This window comes from Vigna umbellata, chromosome 2, assembly GCF_029865625.1.
Source record: "Vigna umbellata cultivar VRB3 chromosome 2, Vumbellata_1.0, whole genome shotgun sequence".
NCBI lineage: Eukaryota > Viridiplantae > Streptophyta > Magnoliopsida > Fabales > Fabaceae > Vigna > Vigna umbellata.
In genome coordinates this window covers 49,050,710-49,074,422 of record NC_142166.1, presented here as the reverse complement: position 1 = coordinate 49,074,422, position 23,713 = coordinate 49,050,710, and the positions used below count along the sequence as shown (strand labels likewise).

The 23,713-nt window shown below is 33.5% G+C and overlaps 3 protein-coding genes across 4 annotated transcripts; 2 read left to right on the top strand and 1 right to left on the bottom strand.

Moving 5' to 3' along the window:
- Positions 1-1,795: 1,795 nt before the first annotated feature.
- LOC124843173 (zinc finger protein ZAT10-like) lies at positions 1,796-2,785 on the bottom strand. The gene has a single exon (XM_047319830.2). It carries the CDS (start codon positions 2,672-2,674, stop codon positions 1,958-1,960), a length of 717 nt encoding a protein of 238 aa, XP_047175786.1. The 5' UTR covers positions 2,675-2,785; the 3' UTR covers positions 1,796-1,957.
- Positions 2,786-8,675: 5,890 nt separating this feature from the next.
- LOC124843168 (adenine phosphoribosyltransferase 1-like) lies at positions 8,676-14,870 on the top strand. The gene is made up of 7 exons (XM_047319823.2): positions 8,676-8,968; positions 9,081-9,188; positions 9,284-9,394; positions 10,411-10,503; positions 10,668-10,817; positions 11,355-11,413; positions 14,617-14,870. Exons 1-7 carry the CDS (start codon positions 8,812-8,814, stop codon positions 14,671-14,673), a joined length of 735 nt encoding a protein of 244 aa, XP_047175779.1. The 5' UTR covers positions 8,676-8,811; the 3' UTR covers positions 14,674-14,870.
- Positions 14,871-16,391: 1,521 nt separating this feature from the next.
- LOC124843170 (Ubiquitin system component Cue protein) lies at positions 16,392-22,780 on the top strand. Of its 2 annotated transcripts, XM_088107277.1 has the most exons (9): positions 16,392-16,918; positions 17,112-17,271; positions 17,358-17,419; positions 17,829-17,923; positions 18,490-18,603; positions 19,435-19,500; positions 20,426-20,523; positions 20,741-21,159; positions 21,256-22,780. In XM_088107277.1, the coding sequence occupies exons 1-9, from the start codon at positions 16,579-16,581 to the stop codon at positions 22,464-22,466; spliced, it is 2,565 nt and encodes an 854-aa protein (XP_087963403.1). In that variant the 5' UTR covers positions 16,392-16,578; the 3' UTR covers positions 22,467-22,780. The 2 variants fall into 2 exon arrangements, with proteins under 2 accessions (XP_087963403.1, XP_087963404.1); XM_088107278.1 differs by lacking the exon at positions 16,392-16,918 and having other exon boundaries at positions 17,184-17,271; positions 17,840-17,923.
- The last annotated feature ends 933 nt before the right edge of the window (positions 22,781-23,713 follow it).

Here is a 23,713-nt window from a genome sequence, read left to right as displayed (position 1 = left end):
ATAATTTGTTATTGAAAAAAGTAAAAATAATAGAATGAGGAGTGAAAGGTGGGTAATGTATGAAGTAAAGTTGTCAAAATAGGTCACAATCCGCGGGTCAATTCGACCCACCACGGGTTCGAGCCGGGTTGGGTTTGAAAAAAAGAGTTAAATATGTTTTTGGTTCCTTAACTTTCAGTGAAAATTGGAATTATTCCCTCTTCAAAACTTTGGCCTAATTTAGTTGTGAATTTAGTTTTTTTACCTCAATTTTGTTAGGTTTATTTGATGTTTCAAGTGCGTTTTATGATAGCATTTGAGTTGTTTACACCGTTTCACACATTTTTGCTTCAATGTTAACTGAAAAATGCGTTTGAAACATCAAATAAAGTTAACAAAATTTGGTTAAAAGAAATAAATTCATGTCGTACTAAAGATGGAGGACTAAATTGGTCCAAAGTTTCAAAGAGGAACTAATTCCAATTTTGACTGAAAGTTAAGGGACCAAAAACATATTTAACCCTTGAAAAAATTGTATTTTTATGCGGGTCAAATTTCAACCCGGCTCATGCGGGTTGAACCCGTGATGGGCCAACCCGGTCCACCAATCCACCTACCTAATTTTATTTTATTAAAATTTAATTTTAATTTTATAAAAATATTTATTATTTTTTTTGCTTGAAAAAAATATTTAAATTTCTTATTTTCAAAATTAATTAAACACCATGTTGGGAGTGAAATTTGAGAATCAAATTTGTTTAGATTTGAATTATAGAAATTTTGTAAATTTTTTATTTAAAAGAAATTGTAATTAAATGAGCGAGTAAACCAACTCAATTATCTACCAATCCGTAATGGATCGAATTAGGTTTGAATTTTTCTGACTTGTTAATATATAAATCAGATTGGATTGATTAATTAAATGATCAATCTGTGATAGATGGGTCGAGTGGATGAGATGACCCGTTTTGACCGGTATGAAGTGAGGCATAACTGGAAAAGCTGTAAATTATGCGTTATGCAGTTGATTGGAAAAAAAGAAGTATATTACACATTGGCGGTGCGAACACTTTTAATGGTTCTCTCGGTGGACTTTTTCCCACTGATTAATTTGTACGCGCAAAGCCAAAGGGTACACAATAGATACACATACACACAGTTCAAACTTGAAAACCAAGAATCAATGTGTTGGTTTCATTTAACGCGAATATTCCACACCATCAGAGTTTGGCATCAAATTGGGCACCTCCTTCCCCAACCAAATCACCTTTTCTTTTACTAATTTTAAATTTTAGATACCGCGTCTGACTAATTTCTCTTCTTCCCACCGTGAAACGTATCAGACCAATTTTGGTCTTCACCGATCCTAGATACGACCATTCAATAACGTGTCACAAGACAACACAACGCTAGAATGCTGCTAATTCAAACCGCTACGTTGCTTTCTTTCTCCAATCCTCCATTAAACCAATTATTACAACGTAAGGATAAGTAACCCACGTGTCGTTATCATCACAGCGTTTAAAAGGCCAAACCCAAACCCTTGTTCTTATCCACACTGCCAAGTTCCTCCTTACATCACTCTTAATCATCGACATTAAACAGAAATTAAATAAGTCTAATATTTTCGTAAAACAAAATAACGAGGGATTTATAATATTCGGGGACCACACCAACAGTGAAAAACCGTTACACACCCAAAAACCGAATGAAACACGCGCAAGTGAGCTCACCACATTTGCCCCACCGTTCACGCGGTTCCACGGCGTATTCTAGATCAACTATCAATCATCTACTACTATTATTACAGAGGAACTGGTAAAAAATAATGAATTGAATTTAATGGAATCACCACTGTAGAATTACAATCTAAATTCTAAAGCCAGAAAATAATAAGGTCCAAGTACTATGTATGTACAAGAACGGATTAATCCAGATAACTTAGAAAAGACTGAATATTTTTGGATCGATCGATTGATCAGGACCGAGGGATTTCAATCTTGGGGATGGTCAGATGGAGACGGGGCTTCTTCGATGGGTGGGGGCTGGAAACCTCCTCATCGGTCGAGAACCTCGTTGGAAAGTCCGGAAAAGCCGGCAGGTTCAGATCGAAATCGCGGTGGCTTCCTGTGTGAGTGGACCCCACACCTTCGGAGGCGGTTACGGCGCTGTTACCACCGCCGCCGCCTTCGTAGTGACAACGTTTGTGTCCTCCCAAGGCCTGTCCCGTCGGGAACGTTTTGTGGCATATGGAGCACTCGTGGGTCCTACCTCCGCCGTTGGAGGCAGAAGTCGTGGTGACGCTGGAGGAGGTGGGCTGGTCTTCGCCGGCGCCAGATAACTTACGGTGGCTGGCCTTGTGCCCGCCGAGGGCTTGGTAAGAGGAGAAGGCCTTGTTGCAGACGGAGCATTTATAGGAGACTTTGGCGGGGAGAGGCGCGGAGTTGTTGTCGGAGAGAGAAGGCTTGGCGGCGGTGGGGATGGGAGCGGGAGCACGAGAGCCGCCGCGAGCGAGCATGATGAGACAGAGAGCGAGATACTCCTCCTCGGTGCATGAAGGGTGTTGGTCCATCCGGGGACGCTTAGAACGCTTTCCCTTAGCCCAAGGCGTGTCTAAGTAAGTGAGAGTGTCTTCTTCGAAGGGAGTGAACGATGGGTTGGCAGCGGTGGGTGATTGAAGAGCTTGGAGAGCCATTTGAAGAAGAGAGAGTGTTGTTGTTGTTGTTGTGGTTGATTTTGAGTTTGGAGGTGAAGTGTGAGAGTGGAGAATGGGGTGGGGGATTTATAAGGAGGTCATGAGGATTTGAGGGAAGTTGCGTGACAAGTGCAGGGAAAAGTAGGCGCAAGGAAAGGAAGTGCCCATCTCAAAAGAGTATAGCACGTGTTTAAGCAAATAGTTTTCTTGGTGGCTAGTGGACCTTTAAGTCGGTCAAATAAATTGTTAGTTCTAACTGCGAGTTTTTCTTTAAAAGAAAGTGCAAGTGAACTAATTAGAAGACCGGTTCAAGTTTCAAAAGTCAAAATCCAGAAAGAGTAAAGAAAGATGTCAAATTTTATAAGTTAAGAGAATGTGGCTTAAATTAAGGTTTCGTCCACAGCAGCCGGTAGGCAAGTGTATGTAGCTAGCCACCAACGACTTTTCTAGTCAATATCATGGGTGCGACTTCAGATTGAATAATCAAGTAGAAGAAAGTGAGTGATTGATGCATCGTTGATTTAATAGCGTGTGTGTGCATGTATCTGTGTAATGCAGATTCCATTGCAAAATTCCATTGAAGTGGCACGTCACATGTTGTGATTGGGAAAACATGTGAAGAAGAGATGAGTGTGGAGTATACTTGGTGTGTGAGATTTCACCACTATTTTCTGTTCTGGTTTTTATGTATAATTAGGACAAGTTGAAGAAGGTTCAAGAATATATGCAGAATTGTTCGGCAAAATGCTATTTCCCTTTCCAACAAGAATGAAGCATGGCATTTTGGCTAACCCGTCTGAACAAACCAAACCCGATCCTGATTCATCCAATTCCATCTACACAATTCAAAAGTAGTTCAGCTAACTCTACTCACTGCTTCCTTCGTTCATAACTTTAAAAGCCTCTTTCACATTTCAACTGTTGTAAATAAATTACAACGTATTAATAAATTCTGCTTTATGTTACTATTTTTCAATATTTTTTTAATTAAAAATTATAATGCAGCATTTATTTTAGTATCAACAAAAATTAACTTTACAAAGTCAAGCTTTTGAAAAAACATCTAACAATTCGCAACTTTAAAGTATAAACCGGTTTTACAAAATTATTTTTCCAATAAAAAGAATAGCTACCGTGGTCGGAATAATGTTGCAAAGCAATGCTTATGTAACCCACAATTTTCTCCTTTATTTTCTTTGATTTTTTTTAATTTAACACACGATGCCTGAAGTTGAATTAATAATATAGATCCTAATTTTTTAGACATGTTAGTGAGATTTTCTTAAGTACAATCAATTTACTTTCAACCAATAACCTTTTTTATACCAACAATATAATTATGGTGGGCTATTTTAATACATGGCTTTTATATTAAGCCTTCTATTTATAAGAACTTTATTTCTTACTATTTAGTTGTCAAAAGTGATTTTTAGTATTTTGTTTTTCTGGTGATTAAAGGATTGAGGAGTTTTAGAGAGAATATTAAAGTAAAAAAGATATCTCATAATTTATTTACAATAGGGAACTGCATTTACTTCTTTGAGATTATCCTTCAAGTTTCAAAACACACAAATATACTGTGTTTTTTATAAAATAACACTCATAACTCCCAAGGTTTTAATAAGCATTCACCTTTTTTGTGTTTTCAATAAATAACTCTCACATGTGTGAATAAAATTACAGTTATCTCTCTTGTTCTCTTTTATGATATTCTTAAAACAATGTAATGTTAGTTTTTAAGTAGATGAGTGGTAGGTAATACATGAGTGTTTGGGCAGCAAGAAACAGCGACTACTGCTTTTGAAGTCTTTTGTTTAGAAAATACTAAAAATCTAGAAACTGTTAGAATGAGAAGTTGGAAAAAAGCTACGCGAAGCATCCAAATTCACACGTGCACTTGTCAAACTATTTTTCCACGGTTTCTAGATTTGCCCTACCCTTCCTCAACGACAAATAAAATTGGTTCACCCAAAACAAATCATGTTCATGTATCAAAAAACAAACATTGAACATTTGAGTAATTAATAATTTGCAGGTACTCTCTACTTTCTTTCTCTTCAGTACTTACAGAGAGTGTATTGTAATAAATTAATTTAAATTATACCAAGTTTTATTACTGGTGTTTATTTTAAGAAACTTCACAGGATGAAGATTTTTCTTTAATGATTATGAAAGTAAACGGTCGGTGATCAGTTCGGACAATTAATTTTAATATTGATTAATTTAAAAATAACTCGTGATTATTTATAATTCAGTATTAATTAATTTGATATTAGTTAAAAGTTTCTTTTAAAAGTTATAAATGGAAATTTGAGATAAATAATTGGATGATTTGTATTTATTGTATTATTAATATCTGAACTATAAACGTTAAGATTCTTTGATTCATTTGAACGAACCGTTTTGATAGGAAAATTTTTAGATTCTAAAGAACTCACTAAACTTTGGATGATTGACTTCCATCCTACGTTCTAACACATTAGTATTATTTTTCTTTAATTTATAATAATATTAGAAATATCTTATTTATCATTATTATATTACCTAAAACACATGTCTCCAGCAATCACACGTTTTATTATAATTAGTTTGATAGTAGAAAATGAGTAAATGAATTAAAATAAACAACAATAATATAATATGAAAATTATAAAATAATTAGATTAATATAATTAGTAATAACATGAGATCAAAGAAACACTTAAAAATGCAATGAAATGAAACCTCAAAATATGACACATTAAAAATAGTATAATGTTTTAAGTTTTATTTAATACATGTTTATTACAACACGTTTTTTTTTTGTTATGGAGAGTCTTGACTAAACTTTCGAAATAAAATAGTATAGTGAGCAGACATTAATAGATAATCCTTCAAATTATTTGTTGAGATTCCTACTATGGTTTTTCATATTTTTATTAATTAATGTTTAATATAAATTATGCAAATTAAAATTTTATAAATAATTAAAATTAAGGCGGACATTCTTAAATTCTGATTTTGAAAATTATCATTACGCTACTCTTGCTAGTAATTTTCCTATACAAATTAAAGTTAAATATATTGTTTGAAATTAAATTAACAGAAATCAAGCTTGAACTATTAATTATATTACTCTCACCTACACATAAGATATTCTGAAAAACAATTTAAATATACTCATGCTCATAAATTAGTAAAGATTCATTTGCTCCCAAAAACTTAAAAAAGAAAAATTGAAATCTTAGCCATGCATCCTTTCCCACAAAACCAACTCAAACAAAGAAAATGACAAAGAAAAAATTTTCTGAAAAATAACTTATGATCATGTAGAAGTGTTTTAATCTCCATGTAAGACAACTAAGATATATTTAGATATATGAAAAATCGAACAATTATTTCATAAATTTATTGAAAAAAGAAAAAAAAAAGTGTTATAGGGAAATAATAATTTTTGTAAAATAAATTTTGGGTAAGTAATTTGATTATTTATACATTTTTAATTTAAATAATAATATATTCAAAAGTAATTTACTTTTTCAAATTTCACTCTTAAACAAATTAACTCAGTTTTTGACAACTAATCAATTTCAACACCTCTAAAAGAAAAAAAAGTGTTAATTTTTTTTACCCATTATTTTCTATTTTATGTTATTGGAAAGGTTATACAGTATCTATAATATATCAATCCCTATAAATATGAGGTTTCTTGAGGCTTCTCTGGTTGTGCGTGCTATTAAGGGTTTAGTTCTGAACTCTTTTCAACTCTCAAATACATATTTTTTGAAGATTTTATTATCAATTATAACAAATAAATATATATGTTTACTGTTGTTAGTTAATATATACATTAAGGATATAAAGATAAAATGGTTTTAAAAGAGTAAATTTTTGTAGTTTTTCGAAAAGAAAAAAAATTAAAAATAAAGAAAGATAGTATCAAATAAATGTAAAAGAATTAGGTGTGTACACACACTGAGGTTTACTAATTTGCGTACGCCTGTTTTTCAGTTGGTACATTTTAGTAACCGTGTACCGGGTTTTAGTAGACAAAAATACACATGGATTCTAAGCTTTAAGGTTAAAAGGTATTTTAATAATTTTTATTCTAAAAAAAAAAAACCTTAAACTCTTGCTTACCTTCCTCATTCCTCTCAACCCTTTCTCTTTCATCTTTCTCACTCCAACATTTTCTCTGTCATCCCTAGGCTAGTCCCAATTGAAAAAAAAACAAAAATACTTGCCTAACCCTAATCTACCTCCCTCACTTATCCAATTTATTTATGTGATTTTGTGAAGCTAAAGGTTTTATTTACCATTACATTCTTCTGGCTTTATTTTTAATTGGCTAAGCTTAGTTTGATTTTGATATTTGTTTATTGATGATGGTGTGCCTGTAGGGGGAGTTTGTAACACAACAAAATTCTAAAATTTAAAAACGAAGTTTAATAATAATCAGAAGGAAACATATATAACACAACTTTCCAATCAAAAATCAACATCAACAAGGTCAATTATTTTTTTATGCAAAAGCAACAAATTGTGGCGTCGTAAGTTGTTGTGTGTGATTTTTTCAATTGTGACTAGCGTAAGGATGATAGAAAAAATGTTAGAGTGAGAAAGATGAAAGATAAATGGTTGAGAGGAATGAGGGAGATGAACAAGGATTTTGGGTTTTTTTTAGTTTTGAGAATATGAAAATTATTAAAATATCCTTAACCTTAAACTTATAATCCATGATATATTAGAATACACGTTGTTAAAATATAAAACAAATATACACTAACAAATTCATATATATATATATATATATATATATATATATATATATATATGTGTGTGTGTGTACGTGTGAGATAGCTCTATGAATTATGTTAATATTATCACACCTCAACAATGATGTCTGCCCTAATATTCTAACTTATAGTTTTGAGTGTGTTGGTACAAACATGAAATTTCACTTCCTTCATGTTTACAGACATGGTGGTACAGTAATATATTAATTGCTAGTTTTTGTCCTTTTTAGTTCTCAATCTAGATATATTAATGTTTAAATTTTGTCCTCAAAATCTAATTTAGATTAAATTATTTTTATATTCTGGTTTATTTAACCAAAATTGTTAATTCTAATTAATGTTATGATTTTTTTTATCTCTACATGTTCTTTTATTTATTTTTGGCAATCCAATTGGTTCACTTACCACAACTTTTAACACACAGTATATAAGTAGGAGTATTTTTTTATTCAAATAAAAAACTTTTTTAGTTCAGTACTAACTAGTGGAGTACGTCCTTCTTTTTAAGAAACAACCTTCGATGAATTTTTTAATCTGTATACAACATCAACCAAATTTTAGTACGAAAAAAAAGTACAAATTTCAACATAATTATTTATTTTTAAAAATAATGATAAGACGATACATTTTTATATTTATTTAACACAATATAAAATAAAATAGCTAGTAAAAAATAAACTTTTGTATTTTTATAAAAAAGATAAGAGTGAAAAATAAAAAAGTAGTGTTAAAATGAATATAAAAATAATATCTGTATCGAAGTATTATTTTTTAATTTTTAAATTCTGGACATTTATCTACCCCAGATCTTAGTTTGATCACTAGCTTAGAAAATCTTAATTGATCATGTATAAGAGTACAAAAATTATTATGGAAAACAAATTTAGTTAAAAAGCTTAAACATGTTAATAATTCAGCCTAATTTTATTTAATGTAAATATTCCGAGAAATTGACTTTATGAATAAAGTGATAGATATATTTTTTTATAACATTAAAATGTTTAAAAATGACTTACTAAAAAATAAAAAAATTTAAGAATATTATTTCTGATTGAATGGAACCTCACTTCACCTACCGCATCAACTGGCAAATGGGAGGAGGCACACTATCTTTGGTTGGACCAAAATACCCTCTCACCGACCATTTTAATTTCTTTATCATTATTATTATTTATTTTGGGTGTTATTATTAGCCAACTGACCCGCGTTCCAATAAAGCAGAATTTAAGAGGTGGGAGTATAGAGTGGTGTGCCAAATCTGGGCACTTAGAAGAAATATATGTTTTTATTTTAATTATTTTTTGTGGGTTATTTTTAATTTTATGGAAATCGAAAAGTGACAAGTGAGGAGCCCAGAAGAGAATGCGGGTTGTAAATTGCTCCATTTCGTGGTCGTTTCGGTCAGCCGTCACTGCCGCTCTCCCCTCTTTCCCTTCTTCTAGATTCCCTCCGCTCCTCCCTTTCTCACTCCCTTCTTCCAACCCTCCGTCCACTGTCCTCCGCCGTTCCACTTCTTCCGGTACGGAACTTTCTATCAATTCCCTTCTCTCTCTCTCTCTCTAATTGTTACTGTTTTTGTCGTTCTCCCAATACACAATAAAACATTCCTTTGTCTTTGTTTGGTTGGGCAGCTAGACGAGTGACCAGAATGGCTCTGAAAAACGCTAAAGAGGAACAAGACCCGCGTTTGGAGAGAATCTCCTCTGCAATCCGAGTCATCCCTGATTTTCCCAAGCCAGGTCTCCCTCTCTCTTCTTCTCCTCTCACACAACCATCTCTTTTCCTTCCTTTCGTTTAATAATTTCTTTTACCCTGCATTTGTTGTCTGTCTCAGGAATTTTGTTTCAGGACATAACCACGCTGCTTCTTGATCCCAAGGCTTTCAAAGACACCATCGATCTTTTTGTTGAGAGGTACAGAGATCAGAATATCAATGTTGTCGCAGGTACTCATTGTTCCTGATTTATTCTTTTCGTGGTTTCGAATTATTTTGCTTTACCCCTTTTTGTTTCTGTTTTCGCTTCTAATTTTGTCGCACTTCCTCAACCCGGGGCCAGGGGAGACTTAGATTTTGTCACTCGGAGAGTTATGTAAAAAACACTTTATTATATGTATCAACTTGCGATCTTTCATTCGCAGTGTCCTTTTTGCTCTTGCAGCCAACTTATTTATTGCGAATTTGGGTAGAGGGAGGGTGTGATAGTGGTTTAAAGGGATCCTTAAATGTTAGTAAGGAACGTGATCTGTCATCTTACATAATGGACCCTATGTAAGTCTTTCTATTTGCCTCAAGCCCAAGGGTCAAATCATTATAGGTATTCATGCATTATTGGTGTTGTTAACTTTGACCTTCGTGTGAGCTTCACTGTTTTGTCTCTAAAAGATGCTTAGTTGGTTAAACAACAAAGATGTTCACAAATTATCACTTGCTTCATTTCTAAGCAACGTCGAACTTTTTTTTTGTGCGTGTACTGGAACAGTGAATCCCAATTGAGGCTAAGGAGATATAAGGCCTTGTGTCCCGCATGTGTGGCCTGTTCTAGCTCTACACCTTTCTTTCTCTTAAGATGACATTCTTTATTAGCCTGAGATAATCCTAATCCATGAGTTTTGTACTAGATAAATTAGAGTTTGCTGTTGTGTTCTTAAGCGTTTTGGTGTTGCAAGATTTTTTTTCAATTCTAGTCTGCAATTTGTGATGGGTGGCAGCATTGCTTCCTTTCCTGTGGGTACAAGTCAAAATTTTATATTTGTTTTGATGTGTTTCAAATACTTCGTTGATAATATTTACTGGAATGATCTCTTGACGACTAATTGCCAACGTGAGATCTTTGTTTTATTCAAACTCAGATACCAATTAGAATCTGTGTTGCTACAAATCTGGATTGTGCATTTTCTCTTACTTCTGCTAAAAATAAGTGACTAATTTTTTCTGATAGCTGTACTTATGTCCCAATGCAGGTGTTGAAGCAAGAGGTTTTATATTTGGTCCACCCATTGCATTAGCTATTGGAGCCAAATTTGTCCCCATGAGGAAACCCAATAAATTGCCAGGCATATTTTCTGTACCTTTCTTTTCAAATCCCTACTTAACAGATAATTGTGGTTCGAGGCCTTTGAATATCTGTGTTGTGTATGGTCCTCAATTCTAACTTTTGCACTTCTTCATTGTGCTTATTTTTAGTTGTTGAATGGTCATGTTTTGATTATACTTACAGGGGAGGTTATATCAGAAGAGTATTCTTTGGAGTATGGAAAAGACAAAATGGAGATGCATGTAGGGGCTGTACAACCTGGAGAACGGGCCTTAGTCATAGATGATCTTATTGCCACTGGGGGAACGTTAGATGCTGCAATTAAGCTACTAGGTAAACTTGTCAATATTACTGCATTTTGGGCTAGTCAAGGAAAACCCATTTTGGGTAAACGTTAGTTTCTGTCTTCCTAAAGCTATCCACGAGTGGTTCTTGCATCCCAACCTAGTTACTCTTGTCTGGTTCATATGATTTGTGTGTTAGAAAGACCTTGTGTTTTTTCTTTTGTGAATTAAAAATGTATTTAGAATTGTGCCAATGGCCAAACATGGACTTCGGTCCATCATTGAACCACATAAGAGACCATACTATCAGTGTTTCAGCATTCATTGTTTTCTTCTTTCTGTTTATTTATACATTCAGACAAGTAATGCCTGTATTATGTACTTTTAATGAGAAGACAAAAGCTTGTTTCTGGGTAATGAACCTAATAGCACCCTCTTAGTCTACCACTAAAATTGTTTTTTCCAGTGAAGTACCTGTTTGACTTGGAAGTGTATTCTATAATGTTTAATTTTATAGTGTTTAATGCTCAACACAAGCATTTCAATACATTCTTAGTTGTTTTGTTTGTTACTCCCTTTATTGCAGAACGTGTTGGGGTTCATATTGTGGAGTGTGCTTGTCTGATTGAATTACCAGAGCTGAAGGTACAGCCCTAACATATATTTATCCTCTCCTTGTCTAATTGTTGGCTGGATTTATTTTTTAAATATGTGGGACATGTCAACTTCAAATATCAATTAAATAAACAAACACTGAAATCTGGATGGCTATTATCTTGCCAAGTTACAGGTGGAATTTTAGGATCTCAAGCGACATTAGCAAAACTAAAAAATGACGGTAAAGTTGAATTGTATCTTTGAAAATTGTGGGAGCCATTAATCTAAAAAATTATTGTGTAGGCAACTAGTGCAAAGTAAATTGTGCACTGACCCAATGGAGAATGATGTGATTTGACATTTTCAGATTTAAGTACTAGGTAATAGGACCTGTCAAACTAATTGGATTTACTAGGTTCAATGTGATAATGTTTTTTTTTTAATATAAAATAAAAATAAATCTAAAATATTTGTCATATTATTTTTATTCTACACATAAACTTATTGTTAATAATAAATATTGATAAATGTTATTCAAATTTTTAAGTGTGATAACATGACGTATTTTATTTTTTATATGTATTTAAAAGCAACTTAATTATAAATTCATGTTTTATTTTAGTTTTTAACATTATAGAATTATGATATTACATTTTTTTAATTTTTAATTTTATATTATTTAATTATTATAATGATTTATTAATACTAGTTCGACCATGATGAACAATGGAGCCTTGAACTGGTGCCTAGACTGATTCAGTTACTGGTTTTAAAAATATAGGTATTTATACAAATGAGTCATGAACAAAGAAAATTCTTAATCCTAACTGATCCTAGAATCTGGGATCAAATAATTTGTCTCATTTGCAATAATTAGGAAAGCTAATAAGAAAAATAGAATCTGATGATGGTCAATACTCTCCTTTCTTAACATTTGGGTTTAACTCTTACTAAATTCTACAAAATTTGTTTATAAAGGGATAATTACCTTTCATCTATAGATTTTGATTTGGTTATATCACTAACTGATGCAAGACTAAATCACTACACTTAAGATTGCAAGGCGACCCCAACGTGACCGCAACTTGGGCAGGCTAGTGGTGACTGCAAAATGACTTTCTAACACAATCCTTTATACCTAGGACATCCAACCTACAAGATGGTAAATACATGTGATCCAACATTGGGTATAGGATAGTATCTGATTCTGTCTTACGATTCAGTTTAAGTCTAACTCAACTATACAATTGTCTTTTAAAGTGAGGACTGACTTGCACTTACATATATTAACTTAACAATATTACTAGTTAATGTGAGACTAAACCAACTCTTGAGATTGCAATTTTAAGCAACCTCCAAAGAAGTCACAGCTGGGGCGGGTTAGGAGTGTCTGTAATTAAGGAGACTTCTCAGCATACATGTTAGCTGTGTCCAACTTGTTCAATATAGAAGCTTTTCTAGGGTTGTAAGAACTTCGCCAACATGTCAATAGGTTGTTCCATAGAGCCCACAAAACTTATATATGTTTAGACTTCTATTAGTTGATTGGTTATACAACAAAGTGTCGTGGGATATATCTTACAAAGCTTCAAGTTTTGAAGTAAATGCTTTAACCATAAGGGTTCACAGTCGCATTAGCTATTACCCAATACTTGTACTTTATCTTCTGGCTAAAGTCTACCTTTTACTTTTCCTCAAGTTAAAGTTTCCACCAACGAGAACATAATAGCCTATTCTGGATCTTCCCAATATTCATTTGTATATACAATGATGTTAGCATTACTCTTGTCCGTATCAACGAGCCCTTGGCTAGGTAATCCTTTGATGCACCCAAGGATCTGAGCAACTACATTCCAGTGTCTATGACATGGTGAATTGAGATAGTGACTGACAACAGTAATAGGAAAGGAAACGTTTGTAGTCTTTGTTAGATAATTTAATTTCACAACTAATCTATATTTGCCTAGATCATTATAGGAATCTCCCTGACTTGGTAGAAACCTCACATTTGGGTCCATAGGAATATCAACAAGCTTACAAATAAGAATTCCCGTTTCTTCCAAAATATTGATAGTATGTTTCCATCTTTGATATTTAGTTCCGAAGAAGTATCACAATCGACTAAGACATCGTTTCAAAACCTTTGAATTCTGAACTAATGTTGCGTCAACTGCCTGATGTTGTCTTGATCATTACTTGTCAACACAATACTATACACCACAAGTTATCTTATTAAATTGTGAGCATTTAAAGAACACAGAGTGATCTATGTTACCAAACGGTTGGATAGCTACTAAATTTACCAAACCAACCTCAAGGTGATTATTTTAAATCATAGTAACACTTCGGTAGCTTGCAAGCAAGATCAGACTCCCTCTCCCTCTGAGCAACAAAATTAGATGGTTGTTCCATGTAGATTTCTTCCTCAAAATTACATGCAAGATATTTTTAATATCTAGCTAGTACTAGGTATATTGTCTCATGTCAGCCATAAACAAGAATAAAAATCATCAAGGTAACAAGGGAGAAATTATCACCATAATCCAAATCATAAATTTTAGCATATCATTTCGCGACCAGACCAACTAAGACGATAAGAAAATATGAGTGAGGTTTACAATTCTCTTATAACCTTTTCTGCAATATCACATAGATAAAGTGGAATACAACTCGCCTTAGAGAAACGTGAAGAACAAAGTCGAAAACAAAGCACACACGTTTCTTAATAATAGGTTGACTCAAGCTAAGTTGTGTCCTGTCTTTCAACATGAAAGATTTTCTTAACTAAAGTTGGTTACAATAAGTCTTCTCTAAGTCACTTTTTTAACTATACAATCGGTGGTCATTTTAGGTGGAGAACCCGGGTTTCATACCTTACAATTAAATCCTAAAAATATGTAGCATGTCCTGCCTGCCCAAGATTCTCTTCCATTCCTTCATTCTGGAGTAAAAAGAGGCAATAAATGGAGAAATTATATGGACTTTGTCGGTCACCGTTTGTGATCCTGCCTTGATCTAATATGTTTGGTTTAAAAATAATAGTACTGCTAATCTTGCTGGAGGAGGGTCATTGAAGTTATGTCACCTCTTGAATTCCTCTCAACTGATTACGGTGCATGGTTAATCTATAACTTCTGGTCCTGCATAGGTGTTTTCTATTCTCTATATAGAAAGAAAGGCCATAACTTCCGGATTCTTTTGATCTGGCTATTGCGCATTACACTGACTTTTTTCCTTCTGCCTTGTTTCAGGGGCGAGATAGGCTGGGAAACAAGCCGCTATTTGTCTTAGTGAAAGTGGCTGCATGATATTTTTCCTGGTGATTGTGTTTAGTTATGACGATTTGATCTGGCTCTTGTTAGGAGCTTTATTGATGACTGCTTAGATTTTCTTAAGATATATTTTGATGGGATATGCAGCAGAAACCTTCGATGTTTCTGCGAGTAGTTCTTCTCTATTATCATTATCATTATTTATTATTATTATTATTATTATTATTATTATTTTCCGTGTCTCCTGATTGGTTTAAAATTCGTAATTTATATTTATAGTAAATAATCAACAGAAAAAACCATTAGAGTCGGTCTAGTGGTTATAAATTTGGGTAATATGCACAGATGAAAATATGTTGTTCTTTTAAAATATTATTATATTGTACTTTATCTTATTTTATAATATCTTATCATGATTTTCCGTTAGTTTTTTAAACATCATTCAGTTTTGACTCTGGAAGATTAAATGAATTTTTTATATAAATATTTTAAGATGACGGTTGTGATGAACACACTATACCTTTTAATATGCTGAAATCAATAATAACATGTTTTTAATTAGTTGAGAGTGATACTAAAATTGTAAATAAATAAATAAATTAGAAAAATGTTTTATATGTATTTCCTCATGACATGAAGACTTTAAAATAATATATATTTTATAAATGTGTTTATTTTATACGGTTCAAATCTCTCCACTTAAAACTGAGGTTCAACGAAAAAATAATGAATGATAATTTGCATGCATAAAAAAATCATCAAAAAGTACAAGTTGAAGGTCAAATGTGTCATTAAATTAACAGAACCTTTAACACCATTAGTTCGTCTGCATTTTAACAGAAAAATAATTGCATGTGAAGATTACGAATATTTTTGTTGACAACTTCATTTTTCTTTCTATAAGAGAGAACTTTTTATTTATAAAAAGTCGAGTATCACTATCCATTTGAATATAAAATCTTAAAATTGATTTAAACGACTTAAATAAAATGCATATATTATGAACTAAAATCGTAAATTTTAAAACAAAAAATTAGTTGATTGATACGTATAAAATTTTCACATTCAATGGAAAGATAGATTATTGTAATATATATATATATATATATATATATATATAAAGAAGCTGAAATATGTTTTTAATTGCCTTTTCGTTTGGTTTTATTTATTTTTTAAAGTTTTGGGAATAGAGTATTGTAATGACAATTATAAAGTCGAAAAATTGTAGTTTACTCAACATTTGTCATGTTAATTTGATTCAGTGAAATGATTTTTAAAATTTTTTTATTAAAGATTTGAATAAGTTTTTAGTTTTCTAAATTAGCACACTTTTTTTTTTGTTATGTGATTAGTTTTTAGGATTGAAGAGTGTTATTACTATTGGTGATGCCACAAATGATGATATAGTCTATTACATGAATTTAACTAAGTCGTATGGTTTTTAATTTTTTTTTGAATTTTTGCGCATTTTGGATTACAATATTTTGCTCATCTTATACATGTGATATATCAATAGCATATTTAACTATCTAGAAACAAAATATTTAAAAGATACTATTTCATAAAAATAAAAACTAATGAGATACTCTAAGTCATTTTTTTTAGTGAATTTCTTTTTATGGTAATATAACTGATAATTGCAACTTTACCATTACACAAAATATATAAATATAAAAATGACGATAAGATAATAAAAAACAAAAAGAAAATATATAACAGATGGATTATGCAAATTATGATTGTGGCAGTTCCAACAAAACCTGAGAATTACATGTATTACACAAAGAAAACCCAGGCTCTGAATGAACTGAACCCAACCCAACACTGAGTTAACTTTTGGTATTTGAAAGGACGAGTTCAGTTTTATTTCCAACACTTTAGCAACTCCGCACCATCGCCGCCCTTCTCTTACGGCACTTGGCTGGATTCTTTCCGATTGAAATGTCGAATAGATCCGGTCAGGGTAGACAAGACAACAATAACAAAGGTTTCACCAAAACCCATAACCACAACAACTTTCTCCCCAAAAATCCCAATCCAACCCTCTCAACTTCTCTCAGACAAACCCAACCATCCATCCCCGCCACCACTAGCGGAGTCCCAAACAGAGGCCAGAATGGTAATTTCGTTAAATACTTACCACAAGACGAGGCCGTGGCGGCGGGTCTTGGCGCCGAAGATGGAGCATTGGATCCCCTCGAATCTCAGAGAGTCGTAGATCTTTTGAACACACACTTGTCACGCTTGCTCAAGTGCAAACCTAAGCAATTCTGGACGCAAGGTACTTCACTCAATTATTCTTCATTCATTCTCTAAAAAAATAATATTTTTTTTCTTCATTCGTCCTCAATCTAATCTTACCAAACCGTGTACACTGATAGTACTCAACTTGTCATTGAATTGTGTGCTGTGATGTTTTTACGTTGGGAATTTTTGTGTGAAGTTGGTGTCAATGTTTTTAATTGTATTTGCAGTGGCTGCTGACGCCTCCCTACATGAGTTTTTGGACAGCTTCTTGCAATTTAGAAACAGGTGGTATGATTTCCCTCATCGCGGGGTGAAAGGGATTGTAGCAGGTGTTATTGTTGGCGAGAGGGATTTGAGTCGCCGCGTTTTCATGGTATTGTATCGCATGTAAGTTTCTCTTGAGTTGGAGTGATGCTCTGTTTTGGACTCTGTATTCTTTATGTGTGATTTTTCGTAATGTGTGTGCATTGCAGTTCTTCGAATAAAGACCCTGGTGCTCGACCGGCCGATGCCCTCAGTTTGAGAGACCATGGAGGTGGGATCTCATTTGACCTTTTTTAGGCTGTGTGGGCTTCATTAGTATATCTTGGCCCAGGCAGAGGTTGAACACGCATTGGAACAACGTTTTTGTACATGTTCTATAAATGTTATGTGTATACAATAAATAGGGAGTGTCTGGTACTGTGCCGGAACTCGTGTTTCTGTGCTCTTTGGACATGGTTCCAAACACCCATATTTGACTAATAGTTGATAAAATTGGTCAGTCCCTAGAAAAGGTGGCATTTGATTCTCTAAAAATATGTATGGCCATTTATGGTATAATAATAAAACATCATTGCATTTATTGGAAAATAATTTCCACTGCGGATTCTTGTCGGGCAATTACCTTATATTTGATCTTTTTTGTATAGTGATTCACCAATGTTCACTAATTTTGCCTGTAGTTCTTTTGCAGGAGAAAAAGCTGCTTGAATTGCCAAAGTTATTGGATATATGTGCCATATACTATCATGAAAATGAAGAATTAACAAGATCACTGGTGAGAATTTCTTTTTAATAGTATATTAAGTGGTATAAGGAAATAGCTTCTTTGAATGTGAAACAGAAAGGCTGTGTACAATTACCCTTCCCCATACAATTAGGCACCTGTATACATGATTTATATCTTTGATACTCTTTTTTGGTTTATTAAATGATTTGAATAAAATAATAGATGAAGTTCATTAAGACGTTCTCCCTTATTGCTTGTGAAATAGAATGCATGACAATGTTTGGTTTTCTCTTTTCCTCTCTCCTAAAGTAAACCAGTATGATTTATTCTTTAGCTCTCTCTGCCTTATTTTACTCTTCATCTTTCTGAGTTTTTTTTTGGTTTACTTGAGTTATACCTTCTCTGGAAGGTCCTATTACTTAATTGTTATGAAAAATATTGAAGGATACTAATCCAACCTTTTTATTTTGTCTGCATTACACCCGTACACATTTTATGTTCTTTAGACATCTCAATCTAAGGGGTAATTCTATGTAAAATTTGTTGTGGAATTTAAGTAATTCCTTTTTTGTGCATTTAACTTTACTTGCTAACTTTTCTCTTTTTTGTCTCAGGTCAGAAATGCCTTCAGTGCTCAACCTTGGCTCCATAATAATCTGACTGCAGTAATATCCCATTTTCTAGGAATTGTCAGCACAATGCATGAACGTTGCAGTTCATCATTGGAGGTATTCTTGTAATTTGACCAGTTAAACTGAATATTCATCATCATGTTAATTACTTTCTTTTCTGCTTTGAGTTTTTATACTGTATTTTGGTTAACTAGATAAGTTTTCTTTTTTTGTTGGTGAGAATATTAATCTAGTTTGTTCTTGTTATCGAAAGTATGTGTTACGTCTTGAATCATATTATTTGCTAAATTGATAAGTTTACTTTTGACGTCCAACAAGCTGTTTTGTTTCATAAGACTTAAAAAAAAAGGGTAATCTTATTTATATTATGCCATAGAGTTTCTTGATTGTTTTATTAGAATTTATACTTTCAACACAACAAAAGGATAATCTAGCTCAGGCGCATGCCTCCAAACATTTCCGAAGAAAAGGTGGGGAGAGGAAATGGCCTTTACCTACATAATTAACAATAATTTGTTGGATGATATGTGTTGAGAGAACTGGTTTGTACCAGGTGCACACATCACTGTTTCTATATTATTTGGATAAATGCACAGAACATGCATATTTGATCTTACAAATTTAAGTTATTAATTCATCATTTTTAGGTTAGAAGATACAGTATTTAAGTATGACTCCATACTTTTCTTCTTGAGTTCCCTTTGAACATCCTGTTGTCCAATAATGTGCCCGAGGATGACCTTTTTTCTCTTCCTTCTATAAGTTATTTGACTTATGTAGAATGCATTAACGGATAAAAATGTTTTTCAGAAAACTATTTATAAGTGACTGGATGTCTAAATCTTGATGGAAAGTTTGTGTATAATTATGGTATATAGGAGAAAATTACAATGCAAATTAAAACTTTCGTTTGGGGATTATGTTCAGGTTTTATTTTCTTCTGGAAATCTCGATGACCACAATGCTGCTTTTCTTCAAGCTGATCTGCTGGAGGTGAGTCACTTTATTCTGTTACTGAGTTGTAGACCAAATACCCAATGTTCTTTTACGGGGTGATAAAGCAGATATGAGAATACTCAAATTCTGTATCTATAAGTTTGTAATTTTCTACATCGGGATAACTGATTGGCCTAGTCCCACTAAGAAAGTTGAGTGGATTTTTGTTACCCATTTTTAATGATCCTTATTGGAAAAGAACCAAGAGGAAAATACAACTAAGGAATGACAGTATACAAGTGCAACTGGATAGAATTTGAAAAATGGAGTGAAAACAGTTGAATATATAGCATTTTAAACTGCGGTATGGAAACACCAGAGAGAATGGTCAGCTCATGAGCTCTTAAGCATTTGAGTAGAGCAGCTTCTATCTAGATTCTGGAATGACCAACTTTCTTTTCCAAGTTACTCTCCCCTTTATATGTGAAGTTACCTGTTGCTGCATCCAATACCAGAAACCTTCTTGGGCATAATCCAGCTAACCCTGGACATTTTTACACGGTAGCAAAATAAAACTTTGAATTTATGGCATTGACCACATCAAATCAATTGTAAATAATATTTTCCCTGTATCACAGTGTCAGATATTTCACAGACAATAATTACTTCCATATTTGAACTAGAATTTTGCTGTGGAAAATGATATGCCAGGGAATTGTGTATTGTCCTTGCCATAATTTCTTAAAACTATATAGCATTTAGATTGAGGTCGAGTGTTGGTGTGATGCTAAAGTTGCACCCTGGTGACCGACTAGTCATGAGCTTCAACACAAAAACAGTCTCTCAGCCCATGTAAAGGGAAAATTGAGTACAATTACTTCCCCCTCCATACCTTTGTTAATATAGGATTTAGTTTATCCACAATTTATGTACTTGTTCAAAATATGCTGCAATATAATTATGCCATTCGATTTTTTTATAGGTGATGGACTTTATAAATGATGCAATTGTATCAATGGATTCTTTTGTTAGTGCATACGAACCAGCAGCTGTATTCTTTTCTTGTCCAGTTGAAATGAGGTATCCTTTACCTCTGAAAGTTGAATTTTATGATAACTGAAGATTGAATGTCATAAATTTCAATAGAAATGACTTATCAAACATTGCATTTGGTGTATCATGCGTAGAATATTTGTGTTGGTTAATTTATCTAAATAGAATAAATGATTAATATTTGCCATTTAAAATTTTCCTTCAAGACTTTGATTATTTTTTTATGTTCTGTGTAATTTATTAGTTATGGGAATGAGGAACTGCTGAGCCTCCTTGCCAGATTGCATGATTCACTAATTCCGTCATTACAAAAGGGGTTCCGTTTGATTTTTTCTGACAAACATGATGGCACAACATCTAATATCTTGGTGAGTCTGAAGATGTTAAAAATAAGACTGGTAAAGTTTGGTTGGCAACTATTGCACTTGTGCTATCTAAGTGATGAAGTGTTCAGAGATGGCATCCCTCTTCCAGCTGCCACTAAGATGTTTCCTGCCAATGTAGAGGACCCAGTCATCAGAGCAGATATTCTTGTTCAAACAATTCGAGATATCAATACAGTATCATCACATTCTCGGGAAAGCCATCAGAAGGAAACATTTCTTCAAGATGTTGAAAGAAATTTTAATATACTGAGTGGGATTGAGAGATTAAAGGATAGTGGTAATGATCGTTGCATTTTAAATCGTTGCATTTTTCCATTCATGTTTGCAATATGCTTGGCCCTTTTCCTTTTCTAACTCAGTTACTATGATGCAGGTTGGATATTCATTGATAATGAACAGTTTCAATATCTATCCGGGATGATGAGTTCTGTGAAACAGATTTATAAGGACCCATATTCTGCAACGGCCCCTGTGCCAAACCAATCATTACTGACGGATGAAGATGCTGCAATTGCAGAGTCGAACATCAGTCAAATTAGGGATCTGTTTCCTGATTACGGTAAAGGTTTTTTAGCTGCGTGTCTTGAGGTTTATGACCAGAATCCAGAAGAGGTTATTCAAAGAATTTTAGAGGGAACCCTTCATCAAGATCTGCAGAGCCTGGACACCTCGCTAGAGACATTACCACCAGCCAAGCCTACCACTGTGAGTGGGAATGATAAAGGAAAAGGTAAATTAATTGATTCTACGTCAGCATTCTCAAATCCAGAAGTTGTAAGGGGGAAGCAACAGACAGAGGGGTCACTGATGTCATCCTCTGCTTCACTAGGAAAATTTATAAGGAAATCTAGAGCTGATTTGCCTGATCTCAGTATTCTGGATAAAAAGGACGAGAAAGATACATCAAAAACTGCTGCTATGATTTTACAATATGAATATGAAGATGAGTATGACGACTCTTTTGATGACTTGGGTTTAAGTGTAGCAGACTCTGGATTAGAAGAAAATGAGATACTTGGTGACCAAATAAATGCAAAATCAGGGAAGTCGTGGGCAACAGAGAGTGGAAACTCGGTAAAAGATGTCCCTGATTCAAAATGGGGTTCCAGGAGAAAGCCACAGTACTATGTCAAGGATGGTAAGAATTACAGCTACAAAGTGGCTGGTGCGGTAGCAGTTGCAAATTCTGGTGAAGCTTCACTAGTAACGCAAGCTCAGAAAGAGTTAATACATGGCCTTGGACGAGGCGGAAACCTTCCTCTTGGAGCGGTAAAGAAGTTGACGGATTCCTACAAGGAGGATGATAACCAATCCCAGGTTTCTGAAATGGAAGGCAATGGGATTCCGGGCAAATCTTTTGGTAGGGGTAGTAGGAAGGAAGGTGGAAGACAGATTGCATCTCATCAGCAGCAGCAGCAGCAGCAGCAGCAGCCTGTGCAACAATCTGGTGATTCTGAGGTGGATGGGAATAACCAAAGGGGTAGAGGAAGAGGTAGAGGGAGGGGCAGAGGAGGAGGAAGAAACAATCACCACCAGAAGGATCGATCCATGAAGAAGCATTTCTCTGGAATGAGCGGATTTTAAGCGCTTAAGTTAGTCATTCCATTTTTCTTGCTTGCCAAGATACCATATTTATGCATCTGCTCGGTAACCTTTTGGCTTTTGTCTACATGTGAAACCTTATATGTTGCAGGGTTAAAGTTCCACTAGGTACATAGATATGTTCTACATGGTTCATACATAGTGGCATTATCGAATGTGCAATTGGCAATCTTGATGCCAACATCCTCTGAAATATACACAATAGTATAATGTCTGTAAAGGTTAATTTAACTCAACCCCGGAATTGAATTTTGTTTAGAAGGATTCGGGTTTATTTTAGTCAATATTTCCTTTCAGCTAGGGCATATGAATAAAACTTTGACAGTTATACAATAATTGTGTAATGGCAGTACTCGAGCTGCTGCACTTCAAAATTTAACGTTGGAAGCAACACGCCCTACTGGTGAACTGTGCCTTGTTTATAAAGGACTTACCCTTTCACAACGCCATGACACTAATTATTATCAGTTAATTTACTTCGAGCAACGAGCAATTAATTCTTTTACGTATTCCTCTTAGTGAACTTGTAACGATTTGTTCAAGGATTTGCAATTTATTTTTTATTTTATTTTCCTTTAGAAGGTAACAATTATACAGTTTCCTTTAGCCACCATACGAGCTATGATTTTCGGAAAGGTAAATTAGTTATTAGTTTTCCCTGATTGGTGTCATTAATAGTATATTAATCATCTGTAGATAATTTTGAAAGTAAAATTGTGTCAATTTGGTTTTGGAATATAATTTTACAAATATTATTCAAGTTTATTGTAACAAAATTACTCCAATATCTTCAAATAGTGATAGATTTCTCGTTATCCGAATACTATAAGTTTTCGCATCAAGGCTTTGTTCACTTGAATAAATTTGGGAGAGAGTAATTGAGGAGATTTGAAAATAAATTTTTTTGTTATTTATTTGAGCAGATTTGAAGGTAAGTGAGTGTGGATTTGGAAGTAAAATTTGTGAGAATTAGTGTAGAATTTGATTGATATGACAGATTAAAAAAATTTACTTCTAAATTCAGTCTCACTTACCTCCAAATCCACTATGAAAACATAAGTCCACGCACTTAATTGCTTGTCTCTTCTTTTTTTTATCCTTGATTCCTTTTTTCTTTGTAACAATAGTAATTGTAATATTGGACTCTTCCATCAGATATCCAGCTATTCTTACAAATTTCAATCATTGAAATCAATTATAAAACTTCATTTTAGTCGTAACCATAATTA